This window comes from Hordeum vulgare, chromosome 2H (genome assembly GCF_904849725.1).
Source record: "Hordeum vulgare subsp. vulgare chromosome 2H, MorexV3_pseudomolecules_assembly, whole genome shotgun sequence".
NCBI lineage: Eukaryota > Viridiplantae > Streptophyta > Magnoliopsida > Poales > Poaceae > Hordeum > Hordeum vulgare.
The window spans coordinates 641766502-641788031 of NC_058519.1; the positions used below are offsets into that span (position 1 = coordinate 641766502).

Sequence of the window (21530 nt, forward strand, 5' to 3'; positions counted from 1 at the left end):
TGAAATGGACTTTCTGCTAATAAAATACATGAAATGACTTTTTATTAAGAGGAAAGGCCTTTCTGCGAATAAAATAAATGAAGTTCACACGGCCCCCGGTATGCTGGTAACCATGTTCTCCAGCATGCGTCATTCCTGTCCTATCTCTGCCTTGTCTCATTGTGACGGACAAAACCACGACCCACTTAAAGCGAGAGGTGCGGCGTAGGTAAGGTGCTGCACTGGTGCACCCAGTATCCTGGATAACCAGCGCGGCTGTTTTGCTCCGGCTGTCCCGTATATAACTCACTCTTCGTCTCATCAACTCAAACAAGCTAGCATCAGTTCTGGCAGTGAGACAGTTCAAGAAAACCATCTCTATTTCGCAGTATCGCAACTTTGCAAGTTCGGTAATACTAGAGTACTACTACACAGCGATCACAAATCAGCCTCCTCTGTCCAGCAACGCGGCAAGAGCAACAAGGAGAAGAGATGGCTGGTCCGACCAAGACATCGTGGATGATGGCGATGAGTGTCGGCGCCGTGGAGGCGCTCAAGGACCAGGCCGGGCTCTGCCGCTGGAACTACGCTCTCAGGTCCATCCACCGGACAGCCAAGTCCAAGGCTAATAACGTCCATGGCGGCGTCTCGCAGGGCGCGAAGCAACTTCCGGCTTCTGCGGCATCGGTGCCGGAGAGGCGACCAGCACACGACGAGGAGGGGTTGAGGACGGTGATGTATCTCAGTTGTTGGGGGCCAAATTAAGAGTACTAGTAGCTCGGGCTTAGGGGCACGGTGCTTGTGTTCGTTGCAGCAAGAGTAGGCTATTACGCATACATGGCCGGAACCTGGCTAGTTGTCCCCTCATCGATTGTAAAGATACCACGACTATGATGATGAAAATTTTGGCTACGAGTTTATATCATACTCCTTGTTCATGTTCTTGTTTGGAAGGCTAAAGGCCAATGTTTGCCTTGAGAGGAAGAAGGTTCAGAGTTGTTCGGGGAGAGCAACTCAGCATAGTGAGTTGAGAAGCATACAAAAAGTAGAGCAGGTTCAACCGCCTGTACAATACTGTACAACCAACTCTACGGAATGGAATAAATAAAGATAGAACAAATCTCAGCGCTTCACCGTCCGACTGCCGTCCAAGATCACCGTCTTCTCTGATCCATCCGAACACCTCCAGGTCGCTGCAACGGTGGCTATCTCTATCAGAGATTATGGCACCACGTTCTTTTCAACATTGTCTTCTCTGATTGTTTTGATGGGGAACAACATGTATATGCTTTGCATTTGTTGCAAGTACTTTCTGTTGCGCGAGTCAACCTGACTCACAACAAGCGGAAGGTTCAAGGGATAGGGACAGTTGCCAGTAAGGCAGAGTCGTTCATTCTCTAAAAATCTGATTTATGATCAGAGCGAGTGCGATTACATAGTGAACGACATCGCAACCCCTTTCCATTTTCTACCGAACATCATCTATTTTGATTTTGGCCGAGGTCCATGGAAGCAAAAATGACTTTGTAACAAGAAGTACTTACTAGTACACACGAGTTCCTTTCAAGCAATTAAGTACATCAATGATATCGTAATGATTACTTTTCCCATAAAGAACTGTGCTCCACATATCTGTGCTGAGATAATTGATAAGGCATGATGTCAAAAAGGAGATATTTGATAGGCACATATATTATAGAACTCTTATCAATATATTTGAAGACACTACTAAATGAAACACATAACACAACTATGCATCTAAATAGCGTAAAAAATAGTCTATATATTAATGTTATTTTTTATTTTCTTGGATATAGATGAAATTTAAATTAACGAAACGTCATGAGTAAATTTTAAAAATAACATAAGTTTTGCACAATACTGATTCAGTTTACAGTTGTAATAATTTTAATGTGTAAATTTTGAAATGTAAAATAATTAATTTTAAGTTAATATTAATAGTTTAATGTTTGAAATTGTTTCGCAAAAACTGTATTTATTAAAGAAAAATTTATTTATAGCGAATATTATATGTAAAATTAAAAATATTTAGTATAAATGGATGACGGGCAGTACTACTACCTAACTTATATTTTTATTATTATTAAAATGTTACAAACTTCTACCTCTCAAGCCACTTCTCGTACAGTTTGAGATAACACTCCATCATACGAGGGTCGTTGGTGTAGATGACATCAATTCAGATGGTGCCATGGGTAACAATACTGAAGCTCTCCGTCGTTGTCTTGTGGTTATCCGCCGAGGCAACGTAGCCCGGCGGGTGACGACACCGCTGGCCATTGGGGTTGAGAAAATAGATTCCTTTCGGCATGGAGGACGAAGAAAAAAACAGACGGATAAGAAGAAAAAGAGAGATCGAAAATTGAAAAAGAGACATCTCAAACGGGGGAAAAGAGACGCCTCAACTGCGGTCGCCTCGATTTTAGTTTTTTTGTTATGACTGCAGTGCGCATAAATAAAGACTTCGCCAGAAAAACTGATGAGACAATTTAACTAATGGGCCGCTTCGACTGCATCGCGCACAAATAAAGATTTAACTCCCTATTGGAGAATTCAAGTCAAGTCAAAAAGATCATTTATTACAGTTGGAGCATGCAAGTCAAAAAAGTCATTTATTTCAGATACTGGTGATTGTCCAGCGGCTTGTTCAAATGAAAAAAAGAACCACAAATGACGAGGAACAAAAGTAATTCAGTAGCAACAACACAGAAGCAGCAACAGGAAATCTAAAGAATCGGAAATAAGCTCGGCAGAGCTTAGTTTATAACACAAAAAAGTTCTTAACATAGATCTCCTCCAGAGAAGGAAGAGGCAGCAGCAATAGGAAATCTAGAGAAACGGAAATAAGTTCGCCAGAGTCTTAGTTTACAACATAAGAAAATTCATAACATAGATCTCCTCGAAAGAAGAAAGAGGCAGTAGCAGGAAGAGGAACCAACAGCACGACGAGGCACCAGCAGCAGGAAGAGCAAGAGGCACCAGCAGCAGGAAGAGGCCCCTGGAAGACATTACATGCTTGGAGGTGCTCGATTCTTCCGTGCCGACAAAATGAGAAACAAATTGTTCATATCAACAAGTCAGTGAGGAAATTATAGGCTTCATGTTGTATTCTCCAAAACATGCCTTACCGCCAAATAGGAAACGAGGAAATTGTTGCGGTCCGTGAAGCTCTCCAATTGGAAAAAAGGGATCCAGAACATCGGCGAACCGCAATGCCTTTGAATAGTTTGTAACAACCACGCCTTTGATTCCATTAGTAATCAGATACGACAATGCCTTTTCATGCTCTTCCGATTTAGACATTTTGTCTTTACGTACTGCATTCTCCCGTGCCTACAAAATGAGAAACAAATTGTTCATATCAACAAGTCAGTGAGGAAATTATAGGCTACATGCTGTATTTTCCAAAAAGGCCTTACCTCCAAATTGGAAGCGAGGAGATTTTGCTTGTTCTCGAAGCTTGGATCTAAGAAAAACGGATCCAGAACATCGGGCAACCGCAATACCCTTGAATAGTCTGAAAGAAGCGAGTCTTTGATTCCATTAGAAATCAGATACGACAACGCCCTTTTATGCTCTCCTGGTCCAGACATTTTCCCTTTAGTGTGTGTCGACCTACCAAATGAAACTGAACTAGAACTTGTGCCTGCCCTACTAGAGAAGAATGAACTCATTGTGTCACTATAGTGCCTATAGAGAGGTTCTGCTTCTGGAACCTGGGATGCAAAGTTACATTTAAGTTAACATACAAAAACGAGCTGGAGTGGTGCAAATAACTTTCAGGAGTGGGGCAAATACCTGTCCTTTACGGTAGAATTTTGCCTTAGTTTTGTTAAATTTGTCCTTAACCCTGTATTTATCCAAAGGAACGTATCGTCTATTATCGATGGTTTGAAAGTGCGCATCCATTTGATCTGCAATTGTCTGATAGAACTCCATTCTGCCTGTCCACATTGCTTCCAATTCCTTAGCAAACTCCCACATCTTGGTCTCTTCGTCTAGGTTCCAGACACGTTTTGACATGTTTGCTCGAAGACTCTATATATCAAGCAAACAAAATGATGAGTTAAACCCCAGAAATAGCATATCACAACATTTTAAAACAGAGCACAATCAAACCTTGAACGACATAAAAAAATAAACTAAAAAGATGATCAAAATACTATTAGCAAACTGAACATGCAAATGACACTTGTTTTTTATTATTGACCACAAATAATCACACTATTAGCATCAGTGTTGCAACTAACGTCATTAAAGAGGCTGTGATCTCACTAGATGAACCAGAGCTAGAGACACTGCTACATGATCTCCAAGTCTTGGAATGAAGCTGTGAGTCGCTAGATGAAGGAAAGCTAGACAAACCTTCCATTTCTTCCTCGCCTCACCGGGGGCAGCAGAGGAAGAACAGGAGTCGTTCAAGCTCCTTGCCTGAAATGGATTCTTCAGCTGCAGTCATGAACAAAGAAGCTTAAATCATGCATCTAAATTAACGAAGAACAGTGACAAGACACTGATAACTGAGTTATTAAGTACAGTTGGGCTGGAATATAAATTCCAGTACATAACAACATTGCTGTGTTGACATACCCACAAAGCTGTAGGGATCAATGTCATGAGATTCAAATATTTATAACTCATAAAGAACATTAATAATGACATACAAATAACATGATTTTTTTTGACAAATTTGTAAGTCTAAAAAGTAGCACATGCATACTAACAGTGTTAGCTTTTTATAGGATATTATGTTACCTACTAACAGTGTCTTTACAATATTCATGGCCGAGAAAACCCCTCTCAACTAATGTTGTTGAAACCGGCAATGTCAACGCAAGTGTAATGAAATCCGAGAAAAATCCGAGGAAAATCACCAGTGCTCAAAGAAATTTACTAATTCTTGTTGAAGCCGTAGATCGACTAGGCATAGATAGATCCGGTGAAACCTTTTACTCACCTAGTCCCGAGCCCGAGGAACTCCCTGCTCCGGCCATCAGTGCCGGTGTAGTCGTCGGTGGCGTGAGGGAAGAGGTGTGGTCGTGGGTGGTGCTTCCTGTGAGCACTGCGCTAACCCTAGATCGGAAGGGGATTTAGGTGGGGAGTCTGGCGGCGCGGTGAACCTTGTACCGTGCGTCCCGGCCCCCACCACTTTATATATAACGCAGGTCACAGGGGCCCACCAACCATAACGGGTTGGGCGCCCCCGATCAGGGCGCATAGATCAAGGGCCCGGTGGGCCGTTGGGCCCACGCGGAAGAGATCAACCTAACATTCTCCCCCTTGATCTCAACTTTCACTTTGACTTTATACTTTTATTTATTCCATCACATATAGGCGTGTAGAGGATGTCTCATCGTCACAGCTTGATTGCCGATAGAATCATACAGCCACAACACACCTTTTGTTTTGAAACAAATTCATTTACTTCTGGGCCTCTTATTATCTAGAGATCATAGGCTTTCCATCAAACCCATGCCGGCTAAGTGTTCCTTGAACACACTGGGTGGTAAGCCTTTCGTTAGAAGATCCGCAAGCATATACTTCGTACTTATATGCTCGAGACTTATAGTTTGATCCTGGATTTTATCTTTCACAACATAATACTTTATATCTATTGTCTTGGCAGCATTGCTGGACTTGTTGTTGTGAGCGTAGAATACTGCGGGCTGGTTGTCGCAGTATATCTTTAGTGGCTTGTGGATACAATCTACCACTTTCAAGTCGGGTATAAATTTCTTTAGCCATATCACCTGCCCGGTGGCTTCAAAACATGCTATGAACTCTGCTTGCATCGTAGACGATGCAACTATGGTCTGTTTAGAGCTTTTCCATGAAATAGCTCCCCCTGCGAGAGTGAACACGTACCCAGACGTGGATTTTCTATCATCTCTATCTCCCGCAAAATCGGCGTCGGAGTACCCTTTTATCTCTAGGGAATCAGATCGCCTATATGTCAGCATGATTTCCTTTGTGCCTTGCACATAACGCAAAGCTTTCTTTGCCATCTTCCAGTGCTCTTGGCCTGGATTTGCTTTATATCTACCGAGTACTCCGGTGATAAAAGCTAAGTCAGGGCGTGTGCACACTTGTGCGTACTGTAAACTTCCAACAGCCGAAGTATACGGTACTGATTTCATTTCATTGAGCTCATATTGATTCTTGGGACATTGATATTTCCCAAAACTATCGCCCTTGACTATGGGAGTAGGTGTGGCTTTGCTCTTATGCATATTATACTTTTGGAGAACTTTCTCTAAATATGCTTTCTGTGAGAGTCCTAAGACTCCACTTCTTCCTGTCTCGGTGAATTTCAATGCCCAAAACATATGAAGCTTCACCAAGGTCTTTCATGTCGAAATGTGAGGATAAAAACTTCTTTGTCTCTTGTAGTAGACCAATACCATTGCTTGCAAGCAAGATATCATCCACATACAAGATTAGGAAAATATATTTTCCATGTTTAAACTTAGCATAAATGCAATTATCCTCAACATTTTCTTGGAATCCAAATCTTTTAATGGTATCATTGAACTTGATGTACCACTGTCTAGAGGCTTGCCTTAGCCCATAAATGGATTTCTTTAGACGACAACCTAGATCTTCCTTGCCTTCCATGATAAAACCCTTGGGTTGTTTCATGTAGACATCTTCTTCTAAATCACCGTTTAGAAACGCCGTCTTTACATCCATTTGATGCAGCTCTAAATCAAAATGAGCAACTAGTGCCATTATGATTCTGAAGGAATCCTTACAAGAGACCGGAGAAAAGGTCTCGTTGTAATCTATCCCTTCTCTTTGTGTAAATCCTTTTGCCACAAGTCGGGCTTTATACTTGTCTACATTCCCATTAGAGTCATACTTTGTTTTGTAGACCCATTTGCAGCCTACTGTCTTTGCTCCTTTAGGAATAATCTCTAAGTCCCAAACATGATTGGAACTCATCGATTTCATCTCATCTTCCATTGCCTCTATCCATTTTGATGAGTGAGGGCTTTTAATGGCCTCCTCATATGTGGTGGGATCACCTTCCATGTGGGCCATTTCTATATTGTATACTTTATAATCAGTAGAAATAGCGGGTCTTCTTGTTCTATTAGACCTTCTAAGTGCCTCATTGCCGGGCACACTTTCTACTATTTCTTGCTGCACTTCCAATTCATGATCAACAACGGGTTCAGTCGGCTCCTGAAGGACAGGTTCCGGGTCTTCTCCCGCAGTTGTCATGGTTGGAGTTACATCGGGTAGTGAGCAAAATGGCTCTTGAATCATCGGAATGGGTGCATGCACCCTTTTCTCCTCAAGATCAATTGTCCGAGCTACCCGGCCCCCCCTCATCATCTTGTCCTCTAAGAAGACAGCATGTCTCGTTTCCACAAACTTTGTGTATCTTTCTGGACAATAGAAACGAAAACCTTTTGACCTATGAGGGTAGCCAATGAAATGGCAACTCACTGTCTTCGGGTCTAACTTTCCAAGATTTGGATTAAACATTTTGGCCTCCGCAGGGCATCCCCACACTGTTAAGTGTTGTAGGGATGGCACTCTTCCTGTCCAGAGCTCGTGCGGTGTTTTGGGCACCGACTTGCTTGGAACTCTGTTGAGAATGTGAATGGCGGTTTTAAGCGCCTCCATCCACAATCCCGACGGAAGGTCTGAGTAGCTCATCATGCTGCGTACCATATCCATGAGAGTACGGTTACGCCTTTCAGCTACTCAATTTTGCTGAGGCTCGCCCGGCATGGAATACTGGGCAACAATGCCAGTCTCTTGCAAGAATTTTGCAAAAGGTCCAGGGACTTGGCCATATGGAGTGTGTCGATCGTAGTACTCCCCCCACGGTCAGACCTCACTATCTTAATCTTTTTATCAAGCTTATTTTCAACTTCAGCTTTGAATATCTTGAATTTATCCAATGCTTCATGTCGGTATTTGATTGGATAAATGTAACCGAAGCGGGAGTAATCGTCTGTGAACGTTACGAACGAATCATAACCGTCCACACTTTTCACCGGAAACGGTCCACAAATATCAGTGTGGACAATTTCCAGTGTTCCTTTGCTTCGGTTTGCTCCTTTCTTTATCTGTTTTACATATTTCCCTTTAATGCAATCCATGCATTGTTCTAAGTCAAAGAACTCCAACTTTGGAAGAATTTCATTTTTGATTAATCTTTCTATTCTCCCCCTGGAAATATGGCCCAATCGACAGTGCCATAGTTTCGAGGAGTCGTGAGTTCTTTTTCTTTTCTTTTGATCGTTGTTCGACGAAGTACTTTGTTCATTCACATTCAACACATAGGGCGCTTTTTCACATAGCGATAATAAATAAAGCTCATCATGAAGAAATGCATCCCCAACATAATCATTATGAGACCAAATGGCGCATTTGCCATGTCCAAAGAAACATTGATAATCATCTTTGTCTAAACAGGAAACACTTATTAAGTTCCTATTACATGAAGGTACGAAAAGCACATCCCTAAGCAGAAGTTTGAAACCACCGGCTAGCTCCAAGGAGACGTCACCCACAGCTTCAACTTCGGCTTGGACACCGTTCGCAACTTCAATTCCTCTTGAATTTCTTGGCAAAGTTATCGTTGAACTGAATCCCTGTAAAGAATTTGCAACATGAACAGTTGCTCCTGAGTCAATCCACCAAGTAGATTTCATAAACTTTGTATACAAGGATTCATTAACAAAAGAAACTATATCTTTACCTCTCTTCGCCATGAAGGTCTTTAGAAAAACAGGGCAATCCTTCTTGTAGTGCCCTTTCTCCTTACAGTGGACGCAAGTTTCCCTGTCCACTGGAATGTGCCTATGCTGAAAATAGACAGGAGCTTTGCCATTGCCATTGCCCTGTGGCTTGGAGGGAGAAGCTTTGTTGGGCGGAAAGCCCTTCTTCTTTTCCTTCACATAGTTGATAGATCCACCATGTGAGGCCTTAATCCTCTCCTCCTCCTGAGTGCACATTGCGATGACTTTTTCTATGTCCCAAGTCTCGGGCTGCATGTTGTAGTTGACAACAAAAGTCTCGAACTCCTTGGGCAAAGATGCCATCACCAGGTGGACAAGGAGAGCTGGTTTTATCTCCAAATCCGCATCCATAGGTTTGAGCTTAGCCGTCGTGTGGCTCATCCTAAGGATGTGCTCCCTTATGCCATGGCCACCACCATGGTAGCTCTCTGTCACCAGCTGTTTGATCAACTGGGTGGCATACATCTTAGAAGAGCCACTAAACTGACTCTTAATCTTATTCAACATTTCTTTTGCCGTAGGGCAATCAGCAATTGATCCCACGATAGTGGTCTCAATGGTGTTCTTTATAAACGCCAAACATTTCTTGTTGGCATTTAACCATAGCCTGTTGCTGATGGAGTGGGACATCACCTCTTTTTCATAATTCCCTTTCTTTTTGTCCCAGCTCTCATCATCCTCATCAGCCTCTCTGACTGGGTCTGCAGGTGCAGCTGGCTGTGGTTCCTCCAGCACCCAGTCTACCTCTGCAATGCAGAGGGCCATGTCCACCTTCTTCCTTCACTCAGAGTAGTTGTCTCCCCTGAGTGTCGGAATTTCCTTGAGGCAACTCATCAGATGGAAACCTCCTCAAATCACCAAATAAGCGAAGTCAGTACGACAATCATATGAATTAAATAACGTTGGTTAACATAATCATATAATTGCCTATGCATATTAATCTACATTACCGTTGGGAAAATGATAGAAATAAATGCATCATTTTGCAATATGCAATATGACCGTGTGATTAAACAACGTCGGTCAGAATAACAACATGATCATATTCCATATTGCTTTTAGCAGCGGAAAACGTGAAATAAAATTTCATGTGCCTCTTAACTTAACAGAAAATAATTCTGACATTTAAAATAAAATTCATGAACTTTATTAATGCTTTTATAAAAATCATGAACTATTCCTTTTCTGAGAAAGCTATTTTATTCTCAAAAACCCTTTTATTTTTCTTTACAGAAAAAATATAACAATTCTGTATAAAATTACAGAAACTTTGTACATTTTTACTTTCTCTTTTCTAAACATATATTTTCATAGAAAAAACGTCTAGAAACCCCTTTTATATCTGTCTAAATAGACAGAGAACGAAAAATCCTTTCAAACCTAAAAGGGAGCCGGCCCTGGGTCTTTTACTGCTTTTGGCCCGAAGGCCCATTTCCCCTTGCGCGCCCGCAGGGCGCTGCGCCACTTCGGCCTGGCCTGGGCCGGCCTGCCTCCCGCCGGCCTAAGGCCTTTCCCCCTTATGGCCCGCTGGCGGCTTAGGTCTTTGCCCTGGACCGTCGGATTAGATCCGACGGCCGGGCGCAAGCCTCGCTGGGTTAAAACCCGAAACGCACCAGCCGAAAACCCTAGCCGTTTTCATTTTCTCCTCCCGACGCCGCTCTATGCCTTTTCTCCTCCCTCTCTCTCCTTACAGAGAGACCGAGAGCGGCTCCTCCTCTCGTCGGGCATGGCCGGCGGTGGGCCGGACCCTCCGCGCGGTGGCTCTAAGCCCCGCCGTGTGTTGGTCGGGCGGTGGCCGCCGGCTGTGGTGGCCGAGGGTCCCGCGCCGTGCGCCGTCTGCCTTGCCGAGGAGGAGGCCGTCGGGGTTGGCCGACGGGGAGCCGGGTCCTCCCTCGCGCGGTGGCTCTAAGCCCCGCCGAGAGGGATCCCGCGGTGGCTCTCTGCCCCGCTCGGATCTGGCCCCCTTTTTTTTCCTTTTTCTTTTTCTTGTGGCCGTGCCCCTTTCCTATCGCAGTGGCGGCGCCCCTTACTCCCCTTGCCGGTGCGCGCCCTCTCCGGAGGGAGAGTGCGCCGCCGTCAAGGGAGGTGTTGGGATACCAACTACCCTGCTGTTCTTTTCATCCTTGAGCAGTTCGATGGCGCCATCTCCGTCCCCTTTGCCGGCTGCGCGAGCACCTCTAGGGTGAACGCGCTGCCGTCAAACGGTTCGGTAGTGGCGCCCTTTTCCTTTGTTTTGCATAGTTCCCCCTCTCTTTTTGTTGTCTTTTGTCGGTTTCAATCCGATCTTCTTTTGGATCTTGATCCATACTTAGCCCCCGAGGGGGTAGGTTCTTCTTCCCCGCACCTCGGCTTGCCGATGCGCGTGGGGATCGAGAGGAACAGGCACGGCCTTGCGGCGGCGCTTCTTTTCCGACGAGGCCGTAGCCATCCTCGGTGCCTTGCCCATCTAGGGTTCGTAGGGGGGAGGGAACAAATGCTTTCTTTTCTTTGTACCGAATAAATCTTTGCCTAGTGGCTCATGATACCAATGTTGAAGCCGTAGATCGACTAGGCATAGATAGATCCGGTGAAACCTTTTACTCACCTAGTCCCGAGCCTGAGGAACTCCCTGCTCCGGCCATCAGTGCCGGTGTAGTCGTCGGTGGCGTGAGGGAAGAGGTGTGGTCGTGGGTGGTGCTTCCCGTGAGCACTGCGCTAAACCTAGATCGGAAGGGGATTTATGTGGGGAGTCTGGCGGCGCGGTTAACCTCGTACCGTGCGCCCCGGCCCCCACCACTTTATATATAGCGCAGGTCACAGGGGCCCACCAACCATAACGGGTTGGGCGCCCCCGATCAGGGCGCATAGATCAAGGGCCCGGTGGGCTGTTGGGCCCACGCGGAAGAGATCGACCTAACAATTCTAAGCTCCAAAATTTAAAGAGACGGCATCGTCATCCTGTGATCAAAACCTAAGAGCTGCACATGTTTAGCAGGAATGCCCTGCATTGCACCAGGCGACTGAAGAGCAGCTCCAGTCCGTCCTCCAGGTGCTAGATCGTGTCGCCCAGAGCTCTCAGCTCCCGCTGCGCCCGCGAGGCTGAAGAGACTCCTAGCTCGTCCATCCGTGGTGCCGTGGAAGCGATTATATACCTGTGTGCGCACAGTGCGTGCGTGCGCTGTCATGTTGGCGCCGGCCGGCCGGCCACCGGCAAGGGAGGCTGGCATGCCCCACAGTGGAGTAGGGAGGAGCGGACGGAGGCACCGCGGCAAGGACCAGGGAGCACCGGAGCAGGGAGGAGCGGCAGGCGGTGGATTGAGAGCGGATCGAGCAGGCTAGGAATTGGGGAATCGAGGGGAGGCCGTGGTGGTGGTCTTAATTTCTGGTGATGTGAAAAAAATCGCCCGCCCCAGCTCGACCCCCTGGTGGCCCCGCCACTGACCGGCGCCACCAATGCCAGGCCGCATCCCTGGTGGCGCCGCCACTGACCGTCGCCACCAATGCCAGGCCGCATCCCTGGTGGCGCCGCCACAGGCTCGCCTCCGCGCCATCGAGATCCCACCGCCTCAAACCTCTACTCAAATCTCTACTCAAACCTCTACTCAAATCTCTACTCACTAATTGGACAGACTGAGAAACGAAAGAACGAACCTTGATCTGCCGTCGCCGTGGGTTCGCGAGCTCGCAGCTTCCCTTGGCTCCTAGTCATCATGGCTATCTATACTGTATCTATACTACCAAAAAAGGCAAAATTGAAAATTTTGACCCAAAAACCAAAGTATTTCACAAACTAAACTATATTTAAGAAAATTTCACCCAACTGACTCTTTTGTGTGACGCCTTTGTCTTAGGCGTCACACAGTGCCTTAGGCGCCACACTAGGTCTCTGGCGCCACACAATGTAGTGTGACGCCTAAAGCAAAGACGTCACACAAAAGGGTCAGGTGGGTGAAATTTTTTCAAACATAGTTTAGTTTATGAATTAGTTTGGTTTTTGGATCAAATTTTTTCATTTTGCCAAAAAAAATAGGAACGGTACAGAGGTTTCGTGCGTCGAGCGCCGAGCTTTTAATGGCGATTAGACGACAGCTTCGAGCGTCGAGAAAGAGAGAGGCAGAAGTAAGCGTCCATTACAGACAGAGACAGAGCAGGCTGCAGCGGTACGAACACGCGTCGTGACAGAGAGGGAGAGGGAGAGAGTTTATGGCTAGTGGGCCCCGGTTGAAGGAGGCTACGGTTTGACCCACCAATCATAGCGCCCGAACATCAGTATTCTAATGTACTAGCAAAAGGGCCCGTGAGTTGCAACACGAGAAAAAACCACCATCTTCAATGACGATGACTACATTGTGTTCATATCTCATCGCATGATTTTAAAAATTTGTTCATAAATGCAAGAAAATATTTCTTATTTTAATTTTATTCATATTTCACAAGTTGAAACGATGTTCATATTTTCAAAAAAATATCATGGTTGTCAAAAATCTTGATAACTGAAAGAATTATTCCGAATTTCAAAAAACATTTTTTTAAATATACTATAATATTCCGATCCATCCCGACAATTAATCCTTCAAAATTCACTCAGGTATATAATCAAAAAGACTCAGAAGCATTTCTATTTAATTATATACATTTAATCATTGGTGAACATTTTTACTAATTTGGGAACATTTTTAAAATCGAGAACATTTTATACTATTTATAAACATTTTTTTAAAATTCCAAACAATATTTTATATTACGAACTGTTTTCAAGTACTTTCTTGTAAATTGGCGAATAATTCTTTTTTGAATTATCAAATATTTTTTAATTGCATTAAAGAAATTGCTCAAAATGATAGACGTTTGTTGATTCACGAATGTTTTCTTCAAAATTATGATTTTTTTAATATGCAAACATTTTTACAAAAATCCCGAAGAATTTTTGAATTCGTAAACATTTTATGTTTTATCAAAAAATTATGTAAATATAATTTTTCGAATTGCGAAAGTTTTTTTGATTTATTTGAATTAGAAAAATTAAAAAGGAACAGATAAATAATAATTAAAAAACTAAAACTAATAAAACATGCCCCCGCCCATGGGCTCGCCCAACTGGGCGTACTGTTTATTTTCCAGCGAGCAGAGCGTAGTATAGCTGGTTCCTATGTTTTGGCCAGCCCATGCCAGGATTCCCTGCAAAACATTTTTTTATAATTTAGAGATGGCATTGGTGGGTAATATTAGACAATTTTGGAGGCAATTTTAATGACGTACCACAGAAGCAATAGGTGCTTTATTAACAGGTAAAGATTGGGCTGCAAGTGGTTTCGAAAGACTTCGGCCTGGCGCGTGGATTTAACATTTGGGTTTGAAAAATTCAAATCTAGGAGGCGGCACGGGTGGGGCGTGGCCAGGACGGGGAATGTGAAGGAGGGACAGTAGCCAAGCATAGTGAGTCGAAGGGTCGGATAAGGAGAAGCGGGTGGCGGCACCACTACTGAGAGCAGCTCGTAGCCGGCGGCGTACTTGCAACTGTCAGCGTTAGAGGAGAAGGGGAAGGGGACGAATGACACGGAGAGGGGGAAGGGGGCGATAGCAGGAGGTGGTCCATGGGACCGGTGCAGCATATGATAAGAAAGAAGAGACCCCGGGGAACATATTGCATTGGCGGCGTACCAGCGACGGTCGACGTCGGTGCAGACATGGGATAGGGAGAGGGGATCTCGAGGAGGAGGGAGAGTTGGCAATGATGGTCGCCGGTGGTACTCTTCTGGCAAGCGAGGAGGGAGGTCGTCATCCTGTTTGCCGATATCAACGTCCAATGAGATGGGGAACGGGGGGATGAGATGGCGGGGAGGATGGGGTCATGGTGGCGGTAGGCAGTGAGGCTGAGAGGAGGCATGAGATTAGCTGGGCTCAAACGGCGCTGGCAGCAGCCATCTCGTCGTATTTCAATGTCGCCGGCGGTGGCGCCTCCTTTTTCCCCCTTTTCTAGAGATTGGAGATAGTTTGATGGGTTCGGTCCTCGTGGTTTGGGTCCTCGGGGGAGAGATGGAGTTGAACTGTTGACGGGAGAGATGAGGATGACAGGGCCTATGTGTAAATGTTAATGAAGTAGAGGGTGTTTTTTGCAAAACTTTCCACACATTGCTTCATGTGCGTAGGATGCAGAATCGACGATCGTCGATGAAGCATGGCAGGCACACCATCATCACCAACTCAATCTTTTATAGGAGTAGAGACATACATATTAAAGCAATACGTGTCATTATGGTGGCAACATAACAATCAAAGCAACAAATGTTATTATGTTGGCAATGTTGGAGAACGTCGCATGGGAAACAAAAAATTTCCTACGCGCACGAAGACCTATCATGGTGATGTCCATCTACGAGAGGGGATGAGTGATCTACGTACCCTTGTAGATCGTACAGCAGAAGCGTTAGAGAACGCGGTTGATGTAGTGGAACGTCCTCACATCCCTCGATCCGCCCCGCGAACAATCCCGCGATCAGTCCCATGATCTAGTACCGAACGGACGGCACCTCCGCGTTCAGCACACGTACAGCTTGACGATGATCTCGGCCTTCTTGATCCAGCAAGAGAGACGGAGAGGTAGAAGAGTTCTCCGGCAGCGTGACGGTGCTCCGGAGGTTGGTGATGATCTCGTCTCAACAGGGCTCCGCCCGAGCTCCGCAGAAACGCGATCTAGAGGAAAAACTATGGAGGTATGTGGTCGGGCAGCCGTGAGAAAGTCGTCTCAAATCTGCCCTAAAAGCCCCATATATATAGGAGGAGGGAGGGGGACCTTGCCTTGGGGTCCAAGGGACTCCCAAGGGGTCGGCCGAGCCAAGGGGGGGAGGACTCCCCCCCCAAACCGAGTTGGACTTGGTTTGGTGGGAGGAGTCCCCCTCCCTTCCCACTTCTTCCCTCTTTTTTTTTTCCTTTTCCTTTGATTTTCTTCTCTTGGCGCATAGGCCCCTTTGGGGCTGTCCCACCAGCCCACTAAGGGCTGGTGTGTCTCCCCAAAGCCTATGGGCTTCCCCGGGGTGGGTTGCCCCCCCCCCCCCCGGTGAACTCCCGGAACCCATTCGTCATTCCCGGTACATTCCCGGTAACTCCGAAAACCTTCCGGTAATCAAATGAGGTCATCCTATATATCAATCTTCGTTTCCGGACCATTCCGGAAACCCTCGTGACGTCCGTGATCTCATCCGGGACTCCGAACAACATTCGGTAACCAACCATATAACTCAAATACGCATAAAACAACGTCGAACCTTAAGTGTGCAGACCCTGCGGGTTCGAGAACTATGTAGACATGACCCGAGAGACTCCTCGGTCAATATCCAATAGCGGGACCTGGATGCCCATATTGGATCCTACATATTCTACGAAGATCTTATCGTTTGAACCTCAGTGCCAAGGATTCGTATAATCCCGTATGTCATTCCCTTTGTCCTTCGGTATGTTACTTGCCCGAGATTCGATCGTCAGTATCCGCATACCTATTTCAATCTCGTTTACCGGCAAGTCTCTTTACTCGTTCCGTAATACAAGATCCCGCAACTTACACTAAGTTACATTGCTTGCAAGGCTTGTGTGTGATGTTGTATTACCGAGTGGGCCCCGAGATACCTCTCCGTCACACGGAGTGACAAATCCCAGTCTTGATCCATACTAACTCAACTAACACCTTCGGAGATACCTGTAGAGCATCTTTATAGTCACCCAGTTACGTTGCGACGTTTGATACACACAAAGCATTCCTCCGGTGTCAGTGAGTTATATGATCTCATGGTCATAGGAATAAATACTTGACACGCAGAAAACAGTAGCAACAAAATGACACGATCAACATGCTACGTCTATTAGTTTGGGTCTAGTCCATCACGTGATTCTCCCAATGACGTGATCCAGTTATCAAGCAACAACACCTTGTTCATAATCAGAAGACACTGACTATCATCGATCAACTGGCTAGCCAACTAGAGGCATGCTAGGGACGGTGTTTTGTCTATGTATCCACACATGTAAATGAGTCTTCATTCAATACAATTATAGCATGGATAATAAACTATTATCTTGATACAGGAATTATAATAATAACTATACATTTATTATTGCCTCTAGGGCATAATTCCAATAGGCAACATACATATAAAGGCAACACATGTCATTTTGGTGGCAATATAACTATAAAAGAAGCACATGTCATTTTGGTGCCAACATATATATAAACGCAACACATGTCATTAAGGTGGCAACATACATATAAAAGCAAGACATGGCATTTTTGGGGCAACATACATAGAAAAGCAACACATGTCCCATGCATATAAAAGCAATACATGTTATTTCGGTGGCAACATAACAATACAAGCAACACATGTGATTTTGATGGCAACATACATAGCAAAGCAACACATGTCCTTTTGGTGGCAACATACATATAAAAGCAACACATGTCTTTGTGTGTGGCAACATAACTATAAAAGCAAAACATGTCACTGTGGTGGCAACATATATATAAAAGCAACACATGTTATTTTTGTGGCAACATAACTATAAAAGCAAGACATGTAAGTTTGGTGGCAACATAGGGACGGTGACATGGAGCCCCGGCGCTAGAAGAAGGTGGCCAGGCAGGCACGCGCCAGGGCCAGTACCAAGCGGCGCGAGACGGAGAGTGCCAGAATTTTCTTGAGAATGAAATCGTATAGAATCGAGTACAAATCCTACCAAATTATTAGGGTTTGAATGCAACTGACCCAATCTATCTATTCAGTTCTATGGAGCCAAAGGAGGTGGTTTCTTTGTCAGAACAGTTAGGGAATAGATATTTCATAAGGTTTATTACCAACCTTAGTTTGACTCAGAAGTTCTGGTCATATATCTTATCAAATATCTATTACCAAAGGTTTCTGGGTCAGAAATGGTTGGTAATACAAGATATGAATCCTATATTACTAACATTTTCTGATAAAGACAATTTGGTAATATACCTAGTTACGAATATATTACCAAGCGTTCTTTGTCAGAAAAGTTTGGTGATAGTCTTTTCACAAATGTAGTTGTACCAGTCCTGCTGCTCAATGGACCAGATGTTGAGGAACGTCGCGTGGGAAACAAAAAATTTCCTACGCGCACGAAGACCTATCATGGTGATGTCCATCTACGAGAGGGGATATTTGATCTACGTACCCTTGTAGATCGCACAGCAGAAGCATTAAGAAACGCGGTTGATGTAGTGGAACGTCCTCACGTCCCTTGATCCGCCCCGCGAACCGTCCCGCGATCCGTCCCACGATCTAGTGCCGAACGGACGGCACCTCCGCGTTCAGCACACGTACAACTCGACGATGATCTCGGCCTTCTTGATCCAGCAAGAGAGACGGAGAGGTAGATGAGTTCTCCGGTAGCGTGATGGCGCTCCGGAGGTTGGTGATGATCTAATCTCAGCAGGGCTCCGCCCGAGCCCCGCAGAAACGCGATCTAGAGGTAAAACCGTGGAGATATGTGGTCGGGCTGCCGTGGCAAAGTTGTCTCAAATCAGCCCTAAAACCTCCGTATATATAGGTGAAAGAGGGGGGGGGGGCTTGCCTTGGGGCTCAAGGAGCCCCAAGGGGGTCGTCCGAGCCAAGGGGGGGAGTCCTCCCCTTCCAAACCGAATCCAACTAGGTTTGGAAGGAGGAGTCCTTCCCCTTTTTCCCACCTCCTCTTTTTTTTTCTCTTTGATTTTCTTCCTATGGCGCATAGGGCCTTCTTGGGTTGTCCCACCAGCCCACTAAGGGCTGGTGCACCACCCCCAAGGCCTATGGGCTTCCCCGGGGTGGGTTGCCCCCCCCCCCCCCCCCGGCGAACACCCGGAACCCATTCGTCATTCCCGGTACATTCCCGGTAACTCCGATAACCTTCCGGTTATCAAATGAGGTCGTCCCATATATCAATCTTCGTTTCCGGACCATTCCGGAAACCCTCGTGACGTCCGTGATCTCATCCGGGACTCCGAACAACATTCGGTAACCAACCATATAACTCAAATACGCATAAAACAACGTCGAACCTTAAGTGTGCAGACCTTGCGGGTTCGAGAACTATGCAGACATGACCCGAGTGACTCCTCGGTCAATATCCAATAGCGGGACCTGGATGCCCATATTGGATCCCACATATTCTACGAAGATCTTATCGTTTGAACCTCAGTGCCAAGGATTCATATAATCCCGTATGTCATTCCCTTTCTCCTTCGGTATGTTACTTGCCCGAGATTCGATCGTCAGTATCCGCATACCTATTTCAATCTCGTTTACCGGCAAGTCTCTTTACTCGTTCCGTAATACAAGATCCCTCAACTTACACTAAGTCACTTTGCTTGCAAGGCTTGTGTGTGATGTTGTATTACCGAGTGGGCCCCGAGATACCTCTCCGTCACACGGAGTGACAAATCCCAGTCTCGATCCATACTAACTCAACGAACACCTTCGGAGATACCTGTAAAGCATCTTTATAGTCAACCAGTTACGTTGCGACGTTTGATACACACGAATCATTCCTCCGGTATCAGTGAGTTATATGATCTCATGGTCATAGGAACAAATACTTGACACACAGAAAACAGTAGCAACAAAATGACACGATCAACATGCTATGTCTATTAGTTTGGGTCTAGTCCATCACGTGATTCTCCTAATGACGTGATCTAGTTATCAAGCAACAACACCTTGTTCATAATCAGAAGACCCTGACTATCTTTGCTCAACTGGCTAGCCAACTAGAGGCTTGCTAGGGACAGTGTTTTGTCTATGTATCCACACATGTATATAAGTCTTCATTCAATACAATTATAGCATGGATAATAAACAATTATCTTGATATAGGAATTATAATAATAACTATATTTATTATTGCCTCTAGGGCATAATTCCAACACCAGAATCTCCTGTATGTTGCTGTCCTATGCCCATCATAGTGGTTCCTGCTTCTGAGCCTCTTCAGCTCATCAGAAGTGGCTCGAGTGTAGTCCAATGGATCACTGGGACACACTAGAGAAACTGGAGGAACCACATTCTCCTTCATAACTTCAATCACTGACTCCGCAGGTGGAGGCGCCAATTGCTCTTCTGAATCAGACTCCGAGTTCTGTGACTAGAAATCCTTTTCTAATGAATATGCCTTTGCCATGTCTAGATCTGATGGGTGGGCCTCCTGCATGCACTCATCTGAAGAGGGCTCACCAGGCTCCTCTTGATGTTCCACTAGAGGAGTTGACTCAACTGCTATAGTGTCTAACTCGACTGCCTCCTCAACTGCATTTGGATTTGGCTTTATTTGGCTTGTAATGTGTGGAAGAGAATGTTGCGTTGCCGCGGAGGCGGACGCCGCGGAGGTGCCATCTCTTGGAGTGTTGCGTCCAGACACCGTCTTCCCGTCAGGAGGACGGCCGCGGGCATGGCAGAAGGGTGATACGACACCCACGACGCCGAGGATGACACACTGGTGAGGAAGACGGCGGTGTTCAAGGAATGGTAGCGAGGAGGAGGCCTACACTAGTAGAAAACAGGGCTATCGTTTCGCCCCTGGCCAGCCCATTAGTCCCGGTTCTTCAAGAACCGGGACCAATGGGGAGTATTAGACCCGGTTCGTGAGCCCAGGGGGCCGGCCGGGGCCTCGTGGGCATTGGTCCCGGTTCGTGTGGAACCATTTGTCCCGGTTCGAGCCACGAACCGGGACCAATGGTCCTGGCTGCTGGCCCACAACCATTGGTCCCGGTTCGTGGCTTGAACCGGGACAAATAACTTGCCTACATATACCCACCGCCGCGGCAGAGCACTCCACAGTGCTCTGCTTTTGTCAAGCCGGCGAGGGGAGGGCATTTGGGTGCTCTAGTTCACCTCCTATGCACATGAGGTGTTCGATGAAATGCCCGAGCCTCACTAGTTAAGCTTTCTTCTCTCAAAACTCGACCTCCGAGCTCCATTTTCAACGAGATTTGTCTAGATTTAGCGATCCATCACGCCCCGTCTTCACTGGCGTCGATCGCCCGCGCCGATCTCGTTGTCGACACCACCGTGGTGAGCCTCTTGTTCTTATCTTCTTTCTGAAAGAAAAAAATTCTGACTTCAGATAGATACTTGTCTAATTTTCTTAATTTTATTATTCCTTGTTATTATATAGTGCGATGGTTTTGGTATCCGCCTCCGTCGGCCCTCGTCCTGTCTATGATTCATATGTGGTATATATTATCTTTTTATAACTATTTGGTTCATTTATTTTTTATGACAATTATTCCGACCAATGTGACATAGATTTTATTTATCTAAGAGGTTGTTGAACCGGAAATTCCAACCGACCCTATTGTCGAGAGGTTAAATTTACTTGAAGAAAACAATTACTTGAAGGAAAAAATAAGAAAAATTGAGGAGGAGAAAATGATATTGGAGTTGCATGTTGCGGATGTCGTCGATGATCACAAGATCAAGATGGATGCAATGCGGTTGAAGATTAAAAAGATTAGAAAATATGTCATTCATACCGAGGCTTGGTATCATTATGTAGTTGGATCAGTTGTTACCTTGGTTGCGGTTATGATCGCATTTGTTTTTGCATTGAAATGTTTTACATAATTTCAATGTATGGTTTAATTAGATGCTCTGGAGAGCTATATGTTGTTCAATGAGAACTATGTATGTCCTTTGGTTTTAATGCTGTGGAGAACTATGTATGTACTTTGGTTTCAGAGTTCATTTCAAATGCTTTTCAACTTCATGATCTTACAGCTTTGAATGGTGCATTTTGAACACAGAAAAA

At 45.4% G+C, this 21530-nt stretch overlaps 1 protein-coding gene across 1 annotated transcript; it reads left to right on the forward strand.

Moving 5' to 3' along the window:
- Window positions 1-380: 380 nt before the first annotated feature.
- Window positions 381-744, forward strand: LOC123431134. The gene has a single exon (XM_045114970.1). The coding sequence runs from the start codon at window positions 472-474 to the stop codon at window positions 742-744; it is 273 nt and encodes a 90-aa protein (XP_044970905.1). The 5' UTR covers window positions 381-471.
- The last annotated feature ends 20786 nt before the right edge of the window (window positions 745-21530 follow it).

Bases quoted from the DNA above. Each gene is read 5' to 3' on its own strand.
- LOC123431134 (XM_045114970.1), top strand. From the start codon at position 472: ATGGCTGGTCCGACCAAGACATCGTGGATGATGGCGATGAGTGTCGGC.